The following is a 15,878-nucleotide window of genomic DNA, read 5'->3' as shown; positions in this document are numbered from 1 at the left end:
CAGCAAAAACCCATCACCCACTGAAACCAAAAACACTGGAATCAAACTCAGCCGATCAAACCACTCTCTGCTGCTTTTTCGCAACCTTTTACCCTGTTGATCTTCGCCATACTCACAACATAGCCCATTGTCTCCGAAAAGCCACTCCTTTTCGAACACCCATTATCCTAAAACCTATATTAACACCATTAAAACCTGCAAAAAACCTTATCAATTATCTAAACCTTAATCTGCTTAGAGAAGAAAATCTAAACGTTAATTTAGTTTCATGGAAGCTGCTAATCACGTCGGCTCAGGGGCTCACCCCTGCCCGGCTCCCGCGCCGGTCCGCCCCATCGCGTCGATCGGCACGCTGGGGCGCCACTTGGCCCGGCGGCTCGTGGAGATCGGGGTGAGGGACGTGTTCTCCGTGCCCGGCGACTTCAACCTTACGCTTCTGGACCACCTGATTGCCGAGCCGGAGCTGAACCTGGTCGGCTGCTGCAACGAGCTCAACGCTGGGTACGCCGCCGACGGTTATGCGCGCGCCAAGGGCGTTGGCGCCTGCGTGGTCACCTTCACGGTCGGCGGGCTCAGCGTTATCAACGCTATTGCTGGCGCTTACAGTGAGAACTTGCCGGTGATTTGTATAGTTGGTGGGCCCAACTCCAACGACTACGGAACTAACCGGATCCTCCATCACACGATCGGGTTGCCCGATTTCACTCAAGAGCTCAGGTGCTTTCAAACAGTCACCTGTACTCAGGTAACTTAGAAAGAAAGAAAGAAAGATAATCCATACGATCTGTGTCTGTTTGGGTGATATTCGACCATATTCATGTGTGATTAATAGTTGGTATTAAAATATTAATTAAATAATTTCTTTTAGTTTAAGCTTTTTCGTTTCAGTGATAATTTATTATGTAATGAGAATAAATGTCCTGAATTTGATCCTCTCTACTTTAATTCACTCCATTTTTTCAGTAAAATAAATGGAGTAAAATATTTTACTTTCGTAAATCTAAGCTTTTGGATAAGTCGGTGATTTGAGACGTGGCTTTAATTTAGGAAGATTTGGGTTGATATTGTGCAATGGGTGATGTTTTATGTGATGGGTAATGTGGCAGGCAGTGGTGAATAACTTGGACGATGCGCATGAGCAGATCGACACGGCAATTTCGATTGCCTTGAAGGAAAGCAAGCCGGTTTACATTAGTATCAGTTGTAATTTGCCGGGCATTCCTCATTCGACTTTCGCCAGGGAGCCCGTTCCCTTCTCTCTAGCGCCAAAGTATGGATTCTATCTCACTATTTTGATTTTGGGTTTTGAACTGATTTGAATTTGATTTTTATGGTTCATCCAGAATTTATGGCTTCCAATAATTAACGATGTTCTTATGATTTGATTTACTGATTAATGAGTGTGATATGTGTGGTGGTAAAGTGCAAAGAAAGGATAATTTTGATAATGATGTAGCATGGACACATTTGAAGTAAGCTGTAAATATCTTGATGACATCATGGAGAGGAGGAAGAAGCTTGGTGTTTGTCAGTTTATAGTTAACTTCCTATTTACAGAAATACGTGAACAATTTGATGACAATAATATTTCTTGACTAGAAAATTTTGGACATAAAGCATTCTTTTTTTTTTTGTTTTTGTTTAAGTAACTCAGAAAGCATTCTTATTGAGCCCTGTTTATTTGCTTTGTACCTCTACATTATTTGTAAACTGTAGTCGATCATTCCCATTTCATTACTCCTGGACACATTGAATATATGGAGTAGCTATATACTTTCTAGCCAAATAGATACTGATGAATTCAATTTGAAACAATGTGATCATGTTGGCCAATTTTGGTCAGTTCTGTATTGATTCTGTCTAATGTAACTATAACTTCCTGGGTTTTCTGTGCCTAGCACTGTTTATCACCTTTTAAAGGGGGGAAAGCTCAGGGATAGATTTCGGCATCTTTTTGAGAATCACGAGTCTAACGTGCTACAATTAAAATTTTCCTTCTTGATATATAGCTCTTTTAGATTGGGCTGTAACGTTTGTTCCTAATTTTTCTTCCTCTAATCTTGTACATCTTGTTAGCTTCTTAAATTTTTGATCCCATTAGGGTGGTCGCTTCTCTTGTGTACTTTTTCTATACGTGAGCTTTGCTTCTCCTCTTAATAAAAATTTTTATTCATAAAAAAAAGGCTCAGGGATAGGATTTTAGCTACTTTGAATCATTAAATTTTCGATATATCAGTGAATGGACTTACCATCGTTTTCATGCAGGGCCAGCAATCAATTAGGATTAGAAGCTGCTGTTGAAGCGACTGTTGAGTTTCTGCATAAAGCTGTGAAACCTGTCCTTGTGGGTGGGCCAAAGTTAAGGGTAGCAAAGGCGCAGAAGGCCTTTGTAGAGCTTGCAGATGCCAGTGGGTATCCGATAGCTGTTATGCCTTCAGCTAAGGGACTAGTACCGGAGCACCATCCACACTTCATCGGTACATATTGGGGTGCCGTCAGCACCAGCTTCGTTGGGGAGATTGTGGAGTCTGCTGATGCCTATGTTTTTGTCGGACCCATCTTCAATGATTACAGCTCTGTTGGTTACTCCTTGCTGATCAAGAAGGAGAAAGCAATTATAGTTCAGCCTAATCGTGTGACTATAGCCAATGGCCCCTCTTTTGGCTGGGTTTTCATGGCTGATTTCTTAAGTGCGTTGGCTAAAAAGCTCAAGCACAATAGCACAGCTCTTGAGAATTACCACCGGATCTTTGTTCCACCAGGCATCCCTCTAAGATGCGAGAAAGAAGAGGCTCTTAGAGTTAATGTTCTCTTCAAGCATATTCAGGTGAGTGACAAGAATCACTATAAAAAACTACCCTTTTTTTGTCCTAGATTGTTGAGCTTTATGAAGGCATGCTCATTCATACTATGTGTTCTCCCTGAAAGAGTTCTCCTTGTCAAATGTCTGATATGGGTGGGAACCTATGGTTTAGTATACATATGCCTGGCTTGTTGCCTTCATTTTTTGTTCCCCTTTATTTGGGATTGTGAGATTGTGTCTTCTCCAAAATGGGAACCTTCTTTCATTTCTTCTTTTTCTGTACCATCCTCAGAGAGAAAGTATTAAGTCTTTATTATGGAATTCTGGGTTGGTAATCAAAAGTGATACCCAATTCACTTGTTAATCAAACAGGAGATGCTAGGTGGAGACACTGCAGTAATTGCTGAAACAGGAGACTCTTGGTTCAACTGTCAGAAGCTCCGCCTCCCTGAGAACTGTGGGTAAGCTTGGTCTTCATTAAACTCATTGCTTTATAATCGAATACAAGATTTTATCCATCAGCAGGCTGCTGATGTTTTATCTCAATTGCATTTAGGTATGAATTCCAGATGCAGTATGGATCTATTGGCTGGTCAGTAGGTGCCACTCTTGGATACGCTCAGGCTGCCAAAGATAAGCGTGTGATTGCTTGCATTGGTGATGGTAGTTTCCAGGTTAGTGATAAATTAATATGAAATTTTTATGATGGTGCCCAGGGACCCCTTTTCTTGTTCCTGTCCCTGTCCCTATCCCTACCAAGCAAAACTTCTTCCATCCCTGCTTTGGGAAGTTGTGGGATCCCTGTCCCTGCCCTGTCGTCGTGTTATTGCTTAACCTTGCTATGGAATTTAGAGCATAGTGATTAAACAGTTTTCCCTTTATTCAGGTTACAGCTCAGGACATTTCAACAATGATTCGATGTGGACAAAGGACCATTATATTTCTAATCAATAATGGAGGCTATACAATTGAAGTAGAGATTCATGATGGCCCGTACAATGTGATTAAGAACTGGGACTACACTGGCCTTGTTGATGCCATCCACAATGGTGAAGGCAAATGCTGGACTGCCAAGGTTAGCATTCATGAATAGAGTTCTAACATACTAATTACAATTAAGAACAAATGGGCTTCATAATATTTCATTTTATTTCACATTCGCGCTCCCTTTCTGAACTTACCCATTGCAACATTCTTCTTAGTTTGTGAATAATGTCCAAAATTTTACCATTTATTTAACACCAAGTATTGCCTCACCAATTATCAACCGTTTGTTTCTGATCAATGAGTATATATTGTTGTATTCCATAAAAAGCCTCTGGCCACAGACATACTATATTTGGTTTTTTCTTTGCCATTATAACTTGTTCTCTTCTCTCACATTTCATTCTTAGTATTATTACTTTTCTTTTTAACTGATTGTGTTACTTGAAAAGTATTATTGTGTTCTGCGTCTTGGCATCCGTTTCCTGCTATTATCCCAGTTAACTTCGAAATCACATGATTCACAAATGCAAATCTGAATGGATCAGTCTGAACCTTGTATGTCATAAGGCCATAAAAACCAAACAAGATTGACTTATCCCAAAGGACACAAAATACCCCAGTCAGATTCAAAATGATTGGATGGCATTCACTTGTGGTTTCCCATCTCTGAAGATGCATTGCAGAATGTTTCTATGATAGCTAGCAATCTACCAGGTTTCTCCTGAAGTGTATTGATGGATTCATTTGGCAAAATGCAGGTACGTAAAGAGGATGAACTGACGGAAGCAATTGCAACAGCAACAGGAGCACAAAAGGATTCTTTATGTTTCATTGAAGTATTTGTGCATAAGGATGACACCAGCAAAGAGCTGCTGGAATGGGGATCCCGAGTTGCTGCTGCTAATGGCCGCCCTCCAAATCCTCAATAACAGATTGGCGGAAGAAGAGTTCTTTCTGCAGATTTGAAATCGGTCTCCTGAGCTCTAATTCTGGAAAGTCTTCTAGCAGTAGCAATAAGAGAAGATACGGTTTGCTTAAATTTTTAAGAGATTTCTACTTATCCTGTTGCTGCATTCTTCTTTCTATTGTAAAGAACTTTAATTGCTGCATTGTATATCAGTACTGAACCATCTGGAGCTGTTTGTATGTGGCTGAGCCTAACAACTTTGATGAAAAATAAGCAACTTTGATTGTGGTGGTAGATGGTAAACTTCAATCTAGTGGTGACTCCCATCTCTCTTAACTTGCCCACTGCATTTTGGATTTTAGTGGCTTCTGGTACTAGGAAACTTATCTGGCATTTCGTTCAACCTACCTCTACATATACATACATGCTTTTCTCGGTTTGTGTATTGTTGCTAGTATTATTCAGGATTGACAATTTTTGATACAACCTATGAACCTAATACGAAATTAGCGAGTTAGAGTTTGGGTCAAAGTGGGGCGACTTGCTTTAACATGTTTAATAAACCGGTTAATCTATTTGACCTGTATTAAAATCTCCTCCTCTTTAAAAAAAATTAGAAAAACCCTAAAACTACAAAAAGGGTAAGCAAGTAAAAGTCTAAACCTAGAGCTATACATGTGCTGTTTCAGATTGGACCCAACTCCTCAAATTATGGGATTGAAAGGATTACAACTTTGTGGTTGAATTACGGAGGGTGCGGCCTATAAGTCAAATTACAATGTCTTATGGTTGAATCACGGAGGGTGCGGCCTATAAGTCAAATTACAATGTCTTAGTACATATAAGGGCATAGTATTTCGTCATTGAATATTTATAGATAAGTAAAGCTACCAAAGTAGAAAGGACAACCATTGGGTTAGTGTTAATAGAGTGGGTCACCATAAATGTTGGCATTAGGGTGTGGTGGTATTTTACGATTCTAGCATCCTATATAGATTAAATATAATCTTAACCATGTGTATATAAGCTATTAGACACAATTCTTGTGGAAAAGTATTATGCTCTTGGAAGTTATCAACCTAAAATTCTCAACTCATCTCATTAGTCATGTGCTGTTAGGCGCAACTGAGATTCTTCCAAGAATCCTGTCAAAAACCTTTAAGCTCTTAACCCAGTGGGCAGCTCCTCTGCTTGACTGGCCAATAAATCAATTACAGGGAAAGTAGCTTAGCCAACCGATTATGTGAAAGCCCGAGTTTGAATTTCATCCACAACTTGAAAACTTGTCCTCGTCCGGTTCTTACTTTTTTTATTTTTATTTTTTAACAATACGTTTATCAAATAGCATGTCAAACCCGTCAAACATGTCATGTTTTGGTCAACTCAACACGACCTATTTATTAAAGGGGTTATGCAAGTCGGGTCGTGTTGTACTAACCCGGCCAAGACGACTTGTTTATCAAACATGTCGTGTTTTATCACCCGTTTATTTAAATGGATCTTTTTAGGTTGAGAGGCTTGATCAGTTTAAATAAATATGTCGTGTCAGGGTTGACCCTTAACAGGTTGGCGAGTTAATACAAACCCGACAAGCCAACCCAGATTGGCGGCCCTACTTGAGAACTTCATTCTAGTCTGCACTTGTCCACTAGCTATAGGGAAAAAGTGGTAGGTGGATGGAGTGTAAATATGGTGATAAAATGAGGAGATTTGATTATGCTTTCACATGAATGGTGAATGACTCAATAAAGAAAATATCAATAACCCTAATATAAAATGGATAATGTTATTTAGTCAAATTTTTATAGGACTGTTATACAACTTGATAACATGACAATGAAAATTGGTCACTCGATTAGCATTTGCAAAAATAAAATAAAATTAAGGGTTAATTTTCATTGCTACATCATTTTAGTTCTATGTCAGTCCTATACCATGAATATGAAAAAGAATGCGGGCTGAAATTGGATCTGGTGCGGACAACACAAAAATCTGAGAGTAAACTTGGCCTTTGGAACCATTGATGAAACTGATGATGATCCTATATGGCAAGAGAGAAATTATGTGAGCTTAGATAAGCTAGGTTGCTAGTCGGTGGACAGCGGTACAGGAATGGTGTCAAAAGTGGCCGGAGGATCGCTGTGGGAGCGAGGTAGTGGAGTAACAAGATCAGTCATTTTGGAGTAACAATCTATATTACAAGATAAAACCATAAAGGGACAGGGAAATAAAAACCCAAATAAAACAACAAAAACATAAAAACAAAACAAATAACAGAAACACAATAATAGAACCCATCAACAACAACAACAATACCTACCGAGAGAACAGGTGTGTGATAGGCTCACGCTAGCGCACCAAACATTCCCTTTTCCCTCCCTTTTTTCCTTTTAAGATTATATATGCAAAATATTTTTCTATCTATATATATATATATATAGTTTTTTCACTGTTTTTTTTTTCATCTTCTAAGCCAAAAGGGTAAAATAAAAGGAAATAGTTGTCACTTTTTTAGGCAGTGGAAAGGAACAAAGTAAAGTCTTTATAAGAAGCAATCCTGAGATGCATTGAACGTACACGCTCATCAATCCCCCTCTCTCCTTCCTTTCTATTGAGCCATGGCTTTTTGTTCCTCTCTTCTGTCAGCGAAACTACCATTCATCAAACTCTTCCTCTTATTAGCCACCATCATGAGGGGCGGGGTTGGGCAGTCCTACACATCAGTCTTTATCTTCGGAGACTCACTCGCCGACACCGGAAATATATTCTTCCTCGATCCATCTTTCCACTCTCTCTTCCCTCCGTACGGGGAGGCCTACTTCCACCACCCCACCGGACGCTGCTGCAATGGCCGTATAATCACAGACTTCATTGGTAGGCATGCATTCATGTGTAACCTTCATGCAGCTGGTTTAGTCTTTTTCATTGTATATATATACCATATCTATCAATATTGTTCATGTTCTTTATATATCTCCTTCAATGGGCAGCTGAATCTCTAGGATTCCCATTGGTACGGCCATATCTTGGGATGACTAACATTACAAGTATTGAAGAGGGTGTGAATTTTGCTGTTGTGGGAGCAACAGCATTGGACGCAGCTTTCTTTGAGGAAAGGGGAATTGATAACTTGGTTACAAACTGCTCTCTAAGAGTTCAGTTGGAATGGTTCAAGCAAATTCTTCCATCTCTCTGCAACACATCTTCAAGTGAATTTCTTTCTTCTTCTTTCACTCCCTCCCTTTTTATAATCATTTCCAGCTCCACCGAGTCATTGTTGGAGTTGATTAAAATAGAAGAAACTTTACAAAACTTTAATGAACTTACAAACGTTTTGACACAATTCCTTAAAATTAAAAAATACTTAATTAAGGGTATCGAACTTTCAATTTTTTCCAATTACCCTCCTTTCGTTAAGATTTTCTATTAAATTTTGTCAAAATTTCAAAAAATACCATTTTTTTTATTTTATTTTATTTTTTTAATAAAAAAAATGAATCTTTGCAATTTAAGGAAGCATCACTTCTCGTGAATTATTATTATGACTTTTGCAATGCCCCCCATAAAGTTCAATTTCTCTCAATTTATTGTATTTAATTTTTTAATTTTTTGCAATCTCACATATCGGTTAACTTTTCCCAAAGAAAATTGCAAAGATTAAGGCATTGAGGTTCAAATTTAACGGTATTTACAAAAAATACCCATGCCTCATCACTTTTACAATCATACTCTTAAACTTTTAAAAGTGTCAATTTAGGATTATTATCTTTCAGAAGTTTGCAATATTAACCATCCCGTTAAAATTTTGCGTTGAATCCTAATAGAAGAAGTGAAATCTCCAAAACACCCTTAAGATAAAAAAACCCTTAAGATGTTTATAAAATTACAAAAATATATTAAATTTGGACGGTGGGGATTTCACTTTCTCAGTTTGCAAACTTTCGACATATGGTAATCCTAAATTTACACTTTTTAAAATTTAAAAATATGATTATAATAGTGACAAAAAATCCAAGACAGTATCTTAAAATATTTTAAATATTATCTACAAAAGGGGTTTAGACAGTAGGAACTTCAGACACTTCATCAAGTTTGACAGGGGCATAGTCTGACCGAGTTCCCATCAAGATATTAGGGAGACCAAAAATAGATAATACTAATAAAATTGAAAATTTCAATTTAGAAAGTCGAATTCTCACTCCAACTCATTAGCTTGTCATGCCTTATTGATTGCACGGACTTGGTGGTAATTAATATTTAAAGAGAAGACCAAACCCCACCCCGTGCGACGGAATGGCCGGTGGGCCGGTAGGTCCGTGGGCCTTCTTTTACTTTAATTTCAACGACGCCAACTGAAGGTCAAGCAACAATAAAACGAAGGTCCGGTTGTCCAACGATTTTGACATGGATGGTGCATGTGATTAATTGATTTCAAATTTTCAAGCGAGTGGAAAATTCAATTAAGAGAAGAAAAAAAAAAAATGTATACTCTATTACACGTGTTTTTTTGTTTTTTATTTTTATTTTTTTATTTTTGTTTTTGTATTTTTCACCCAATAAGTTTTTATTTTTTATTTTTTAAACGAGGGGAGCAAACTGAAACCAAAACTTCAAAATAGAGTATGAGTTGTAATTTGTTAAAATTAATTAGGTAAATTTACAGAGATTTCTTTGGAACAAGATCCTCTCCAGTCCATTTTGGACGGGAGAAAATCCAGTTCGATCATAAGTAGGATTTATTCTTAGAAATCCTAGAACCACAAATGAGACACCTGTCTACTAACAAAAAAATATTAATAAAATATTATTTTCATATTAAAAAAAAAATAAAATAAAAAGATAAAAAAATAAGGGATGGTTGGTCACCCCATTTGGGGTGGCCGGACCACCCCAGTTGGGAGCTGGGGTGGCTTCGAAGCCACCCTAGACCAAAAAAAATTTGTTTGGCCCTTGGGGGTGGCCGGATTACCCCTTATTTTTTTAATTTATTTTTTAAAGATAAAATACTATTTTATTATTATTTTGTGTTAATGGACAGATGTCTCATTTGTGGTTCTAGGATTTCCAAGAAGAAATTCTAGCCATAAATTGGAGATGATCATATTCCGATTTCTTTTCCATATGAATTAATGCATGATCTTTTTTTTGAAATTTAATGCATGATCTTGGTTATTAATGTAAGCACTTAATTAGTTATATTATTTATAATGTAATGATGATTTACAGAATGCAATGAGAAGTTTGAAAGATCTCTATTTCACATGGGAGAGATCGGAGGCAACGACTACAATTATCCATTCTTTCTGCTAAGAAGCATAGAAGAGATTAAGACATTCGTGCCTCTAGTGATTACAGCAATGGCTTCAGCCATTAAGGTAACAATTTATGGTTAATTTATGGATCCCATCAAATATCTGGCCTAACCCACATATATGCAGGGGCGAAATTAATAAAATTTTGTTTGGGGTGACTGAAACTAAAAACAAGAATTTATTTCTTGTAAATTCTCATGCATTTTCAACAATATGGTAACATGAGTTAACGCTCTTGGCACTCAGCCGCATTGATCTACCATTTACAAACGAAAAACCCTACCGTTAGGGAATATTGATAAATCAAATGAATATTTCTTTTATAGATGTTAAATCTTTGTAAAGGACACAAATACCCTCAAATATAAACATTAAAAACTTAGAAAAATTAAATTAAAACAAGAATTAAATAAAATCTAAAAAAAAAACTTAAACTTTCATTTTTTTTTTTTTTTTTTTAAAAAAAAAGACACTAGACTTAGGGGGTGGTGGCTGGACCAGCCCCTAAGCCCATAGGGGTGGCTCGGCTACCCCAAAAAAAATTCATAGTAGGGTATTGGATTGGCCACCTCCGAATCCCATAGGGGGGTGGCTGAACAACCCCCATAAATTGATTTTTTTTTTTTTTTGGTGCCTCTTTTGAAACTTTTTTATTATTATATTTATTTAATTTTAAGGGCATTTTATATAGATTTTGTTTATATAATTATGGTATTGCGTTATTTCAAGTTTTTTAAGGAGCGGTTGACTAACTAAAGGAGAGTTTTTGTAAGTAAATGTTAGTTCAATGCAGCTGAATGTCAAGAGTACTGTAAGTTTTTAGTACGATATTGAAAATATGTCAAGGCTACAAGCAAACATTTGGTGAATGGAAAGTTAGGAATACCTAGACTTCAAACTGTAAATGCACTAGGATGTTGCTTTCATATTTTCTCTCTCTCTCTCTCTATATATATATACCACTTTTGAAGAGAATTTCTTTCATCATCTAAACATTTGCGTCGCAGGAGTTGATTGATCTAGGGGCAGTGACTTTCATGGTGCCCGGGAACATACCATCTGGATGCTCTCCAGCCTACCTAACATATTATGAGACTGCAGATAAGGAAGAATATGACCCTGAAACAGGCTGTCTGACGTGGTTAAACAAGTTTTCTGAGTACCACAATGAGGAGCTTCAGAAAGAACTAACGAGGATACAAACACTCTATCCTCATACCAATATCATCTACGCCGATTATTACAATGCTGCGATGCGTTTATATCGGTCTCCAACCCAATATGGTAACTCCAGCCAGCACTTTCCTAATAATTAATTATTGTTATTTTGCACCTTCGTTGACAGCATAGCTTGAAAATGCATATATAAGTTATTAGTACTTAATTAGCATGCACTTGCTTGAGACTAATGGACACTAGAAAGGGTAGGAAAAATGTATAAGTCTTAAAAGTGAGTTTGCAAAGAAAAAAGGATAAAAGAAAATCATTTATTAATATAAGTTCAGACACAGCCTTCTTTCAGAATGGATTGAAATAAATTTCTTCAATCCACTTTAAAGGAAAACTTTGCTTTATTGGGTCCTAAATTAATTAATTTTTTGGGTTTAAGAATTATGGCTAATTAGAAAACTTTGCATTAATTAGTCACAATATATTCTATAATATCAAAAAGCTTTTATACTAATTATACCAGCTACATGTCCATCGCAGGGTTTACCGGAGGAACACTTACGGCATGCTGCGGAGGGGGAGGCCCATACAATTACAATGCATCAGCGGAATGTGGCCAAAGTCCATTAATTCGTGCTTGTGATGATCCTTCACAGTATGTTAGTTGGGATGGCATGCACTTAACAGAAGCCGCATACAGATTGATTACCAACGCTATTCTAGAAGAAACATATGTACATCATTCCACAAGTTAGTAGTAGTATTTATATATGAATTATTTCCCGAAATGTGACATTAATTTTATTATGTGTTCCTTCGTATGATTTATTGGCTTATAATTTGGATGACCTTCTTGGCAAACTAGGCTTTAGATGATTGGAACTTTTCCATTAAAGTTGTTTCGTTTTCTGACTCCTTAGGGTTTTACAAGTTGCTGTTTCTACCAGACATGCAGTTTGACGAGTAAGAGTAATGCTAAAATGAAGACTTTTGTCCATCTCGTCCCTCCAAACGTGATGTGTTGTTTAAAATTATAATTAGATTTGAAATGTATCATTATTGGATCAATTTTGACACAATAGCAATTTTAAAAACCACATCAACGTTTGGAGGGACAAGAGAGAGACAAAAGTCTTTCTTCTAGCTAGCATTATTTGCGATCCGATTCACTAGCTAGGGCTACACTTTATATCGCAAATATTTTAGATAAACTTCTTAAAAGCATTCACATTGGCCTCAACAAATTAAATAATGAAAAAGTTATTTTGGCTAGCCATGTAGCAAAACTTTCTAAAAAAGACTCCACGTACGATTCAATAAAATGGCTAAAGATTGCTGAGGTGCTGTTGTGTTTAGTAAATTTTGCTGAGCAAACTGTACCTCAACAAATCATTAGCTATGTCCCAACGGGTTAGCTCAATCGGTTGTGAACTATGCCTCATGAAGCAAAGTTTACTAGCTCGAATCCTCCTCCCCTATTTTCATCCCTTATGCAAACATGTCAAAATAAAATTCTTAGTTGTAGTAAAGAAAAACAATAATCTTGTATCTTCTCTTAGTTATAGTAAAGAGAAGATATGGTTTGCTTAATTTGAAAGAGATTTCTACTTATGCTGTTGCTGCATACTTCTTTCTATTGTAAAGAACTTTAATTGCTGTATATCAGTACTGAACCATATATCTGGAGCTGTTTGTATATGGCTGAGCCTAACAACTTTGATGAAGAATAAAAGCAACTTTGATTGTGATGGTAGATGGTAAACTTCAATCTAGTTGTTTCTCCCCTCTCTCGTAACTTGCCTACTACATTTTGGATTTGAGTGGCTTCTGGTACTAAGAAACTTACCTGGCATTTTTGACGCCGAGCAGAACTAAGATTGTTTTGACAGCGTATTATAGCAGCAGAAACTAAGAATTGAAGATTGAAAAGGAAATTCAGGAAGAGAGAAAATAATAAATAGGAAAGAGAAAGTCCCTAAGTGCTCCCAATAAGCAAACAGAGAAATAACTCTGAAAGACTTAAATTTATTTTATAATATAAACTGAATTCTAAATATAACAAAGAGTAGATGCCTTTATATAGGCTAGGCACCTCCTAAATTAACAAGGAAAAGGAAAACAAATCCTAATAGGAAAAGGAAAATAAATCCTAATATGAAAGGAAAAACCCAATCGTTACTGAAAATGGAAAACTAAAACACACATGCATAATTAAAATAACAATTTTCTCAAATTCCTCCTGCATCAGTCTCTTCGGGTTGGAAAGAACTCGCCCTCAAGTTCAAATCATCTTTTCCTCGATCTTTTGAATGTCCAATTAATCTCTTACATCCTATACTTCTCAACATCAATGCAACTTGATATCGGAAGAGAAACAATTTACAATCCATCACAGCATGACTGTGAATAGTAGTTTAAAAATTCTTCATATCATATTGAGATACTTCAATCTTCACACGGTATTCATTTATCTTCTCCCATTCATGCGGCATATAAATCTCCCAAATATGATCAACTATTTCTTCCTCTTTGAAAATAAAATTTTCCTCCACCTCTATAATATCTTCATCATCGACATATGTATCATAAATTCGTGGAGAATTCCAATCCATGAAACATTGAGAAAGATCTTGAACGTCTTCTTCATGTTGAAACTCTTCATCAACAAACTTAATTATGAAGTCTAAGTCCTCATGTCGTTCATCCCGAATACGTTGTTCTCGAAATAGAACAGGCTTGTGATATGAGTTCTCGAAATTGAATTTTGAATTGCAACTATCAATATCGCAATACATCTCCAAGTTTTGCGCCACTAGACATTGGGTTAACTCTGCAACCTGCCTTTGCAAATCTTCAATTATCACGTCTTGTATACTGTACTCATGGTAAGGGACTTCCTCCTTCGGAACCTGTCAACGTCGACCATAACCAACAGTCATAAAAACTAATGAAAAAAATTCATCCCAAGAAGACGCTAAGCTTTGATACCAATTGACGTCGGGCAAAATTACAATTGTTCTGACAACGTATAATAACAGCAGAAATTAAGAATTGAAGATTGAAAAGGAAATTTAGGAAGAAAGAAAATAACAAACAGGGAAGAGAAAGTCCTTAAGTGTCCCAAATAAGCAAACAGAGAAAAACTCTCAAAGACTTAAATTTAATTGATAATATAATCTGAATTCTAAATATAACAAAGAGTAGATGCCTTTATATAGGCTAGACACCTCCTAAATTAACAAGGAAGAAGAAAAACAAACCTAATTGGGAAAGGAAAACAAATCCTAATAGGAAAGGAAAAATTCAATCCTTATTGAAAAAAAGGTTAACCCCCTCAAATTACCACCCCAATGACAATCTATCCCCCAAACTATCAATTGCGACAATGTACCCCCAAAACTATCAAAACAATGACAATGTACCTCTAATTTTTTAAAAATGATGAAATGAGCCTTACTAGAATAAAACTACTAAATTTTAATTTTTTTTCAAATTTTTTAGAGTACTTTTGTCTTATTGAAAATTCTATAGGGGTAATTTCATCATTTTGTTAGCATTGGGGGGTACATTGTCATTGGTTTGGTAGTTTGAGGGGTAAATTGTCGTAATTGATAGTTTGGGGGGTAGATTGTCATTGTGGTGGTAGTTTGAGGGGGTTAAGTGGACTTTACCCTTAAAATAACAATTTTCTCAAATTCCGCCTGCATCAATTTCGTTCAACCTACCTCTACCTCTACATATACATACATGCATTTCTCGGTTTGTGTATTATTGCTAGTATTATTCAGGATTGATAATTTTTGACACGACCAGTGATCCTAACATGAGATTAGTGAGTCAGGGTTTGAGTCAAATTGAGTGGACCCGCTTTAACTTGTTTAATAAATGGGTTTATTTGTTTGACCCAATGCTAAAATCTCCCTCTTTCTTAAAAAAATTAAAAATTAAAAAAAATAGAAAAACCCTAAAACTACAAAAAAAAAGTAAGGGAGTAAAAGTCAAAACCTAAAGCTATACAGGTGCTGGTTCAGATTGGACTGAACTCGTCAAATTATGGGATCAAAAGTATTACAACTTTGTGGTTGAATCACGGAGGGGGCGACCTATAAGCCAAATTAAAATGTCTTGGTACATACATATATGGCATAGTATTTTGTCGTTGAATATTTATGGATAAGTAAAGTTGCCAAAACAGAAATGACCGAACTCGTCAAATTATGGGATCAAAAGTATTACAGTTTTGTGGTTGAATCACGGAGGGGGCGACCTATAAGCCAAATTAAAATGTCTTGGTACATACATATATGGCATAGTATTTCGTCATTGAATATTTATGGATAAGTAAAGTTGCTAAAACAGAAATGACAACCGTACATACATATATGAGCATAGTATTTCGTCGTTGAATATTTATAGATAAGTAAAGTTGCCAAAACAGAAATAACAACCATCGGGTCAGTGTTAATAGAGTGGGCCACTATGAACATTGGCTATGGAGTGTGGTCGTATTTTACGATCCTAGCATCCTAGGTAGATTAAATCTAATTTTAACCATGTGTATATGAGCTATTAATTAAACACCATTCCTGTGAATCAGCAATGGAAAAGTATTATGCTCTTGGAAGTTCTCAACCTAAAATTCTCAACTCATTAGTCATGTGCTATTAGGTGCAACTGAGATTCTTCCAAGAATCCTATC

At 36.4% G+C, this 15,878-nt stretch overlaps 2 protein-coding genes across 2 annotated transcripts; both read left to right on the top strand.

The window, feature by feature from the left end:
* LOC132171918 (pyruvate decarboxylase 1) lies at window positions 1-5,010 on the top strand. The gene is made up of 7 exons (XM_059583331.1): window positions 1-745; window positions 1,107-1,270; window positions 2,266-2,827; window positions 3,176-3,264; window positions 3,360-3,477; window positions 3,690-3,878; window positions 4,549-5,010. Exons 1-7 carry the CDS (start codon window positions 269-271, stop codon window positions 4,717-4,719), a joined length of 1,770 nt encoding a protein of 589 aa, XP_059439314.1. The 5' UTR covers window positions 1-268; the 3' UTR covers window positions 4,720-5,010.
* A 2,283-nt stretch (window positions 5,011-7,293) lies between these two features.
* LOC132172198 (GDSL esterase/lipase At1g28580-like) lies at window positions 7,294-12,004 on the top strand. Its single transcript, XM_059583651.1, has 5 exons — window positions 7,294-7,571; window positions 7,688-7,906; window positions 9,924-10,072; window positions 11,017-11,293; window positions 11,720-12,004. Exons 1-5 carry the CDS (start codon window positions 7,316-7,318, stop codon window positions 11,932-11,934), a joined length of 1,116 nt encoding a protein of 371 aa, XP_059439634.1. The 5' UTR covers window positions 7,294-7,315; the 3' UTR covers window positions 11,935-12,004.
* Window positions 12,005-15,878: the final 3,874 nt, after the last annotated feature.

This window comes from Corylus avellana, chromosome ca2, assembly GCF_901000735.1.
Source record: "Corylus avellana chromosome ca2, CavTom2PMs-1.0".
In the NCBI taxonomy this organism is placed as follows: domain Eukaryota; kingdom Viridiplantae; phylum Streptophyta; class Magnoliopsida; order Fagales; family Betulaceae; genus Corylus; species Corylus avellana.
The sequence above is the reverse complement of the archived record's forward strand: the minus strand, read 5'-3'. Positions and strand labels throughout refer to the sequence as shown.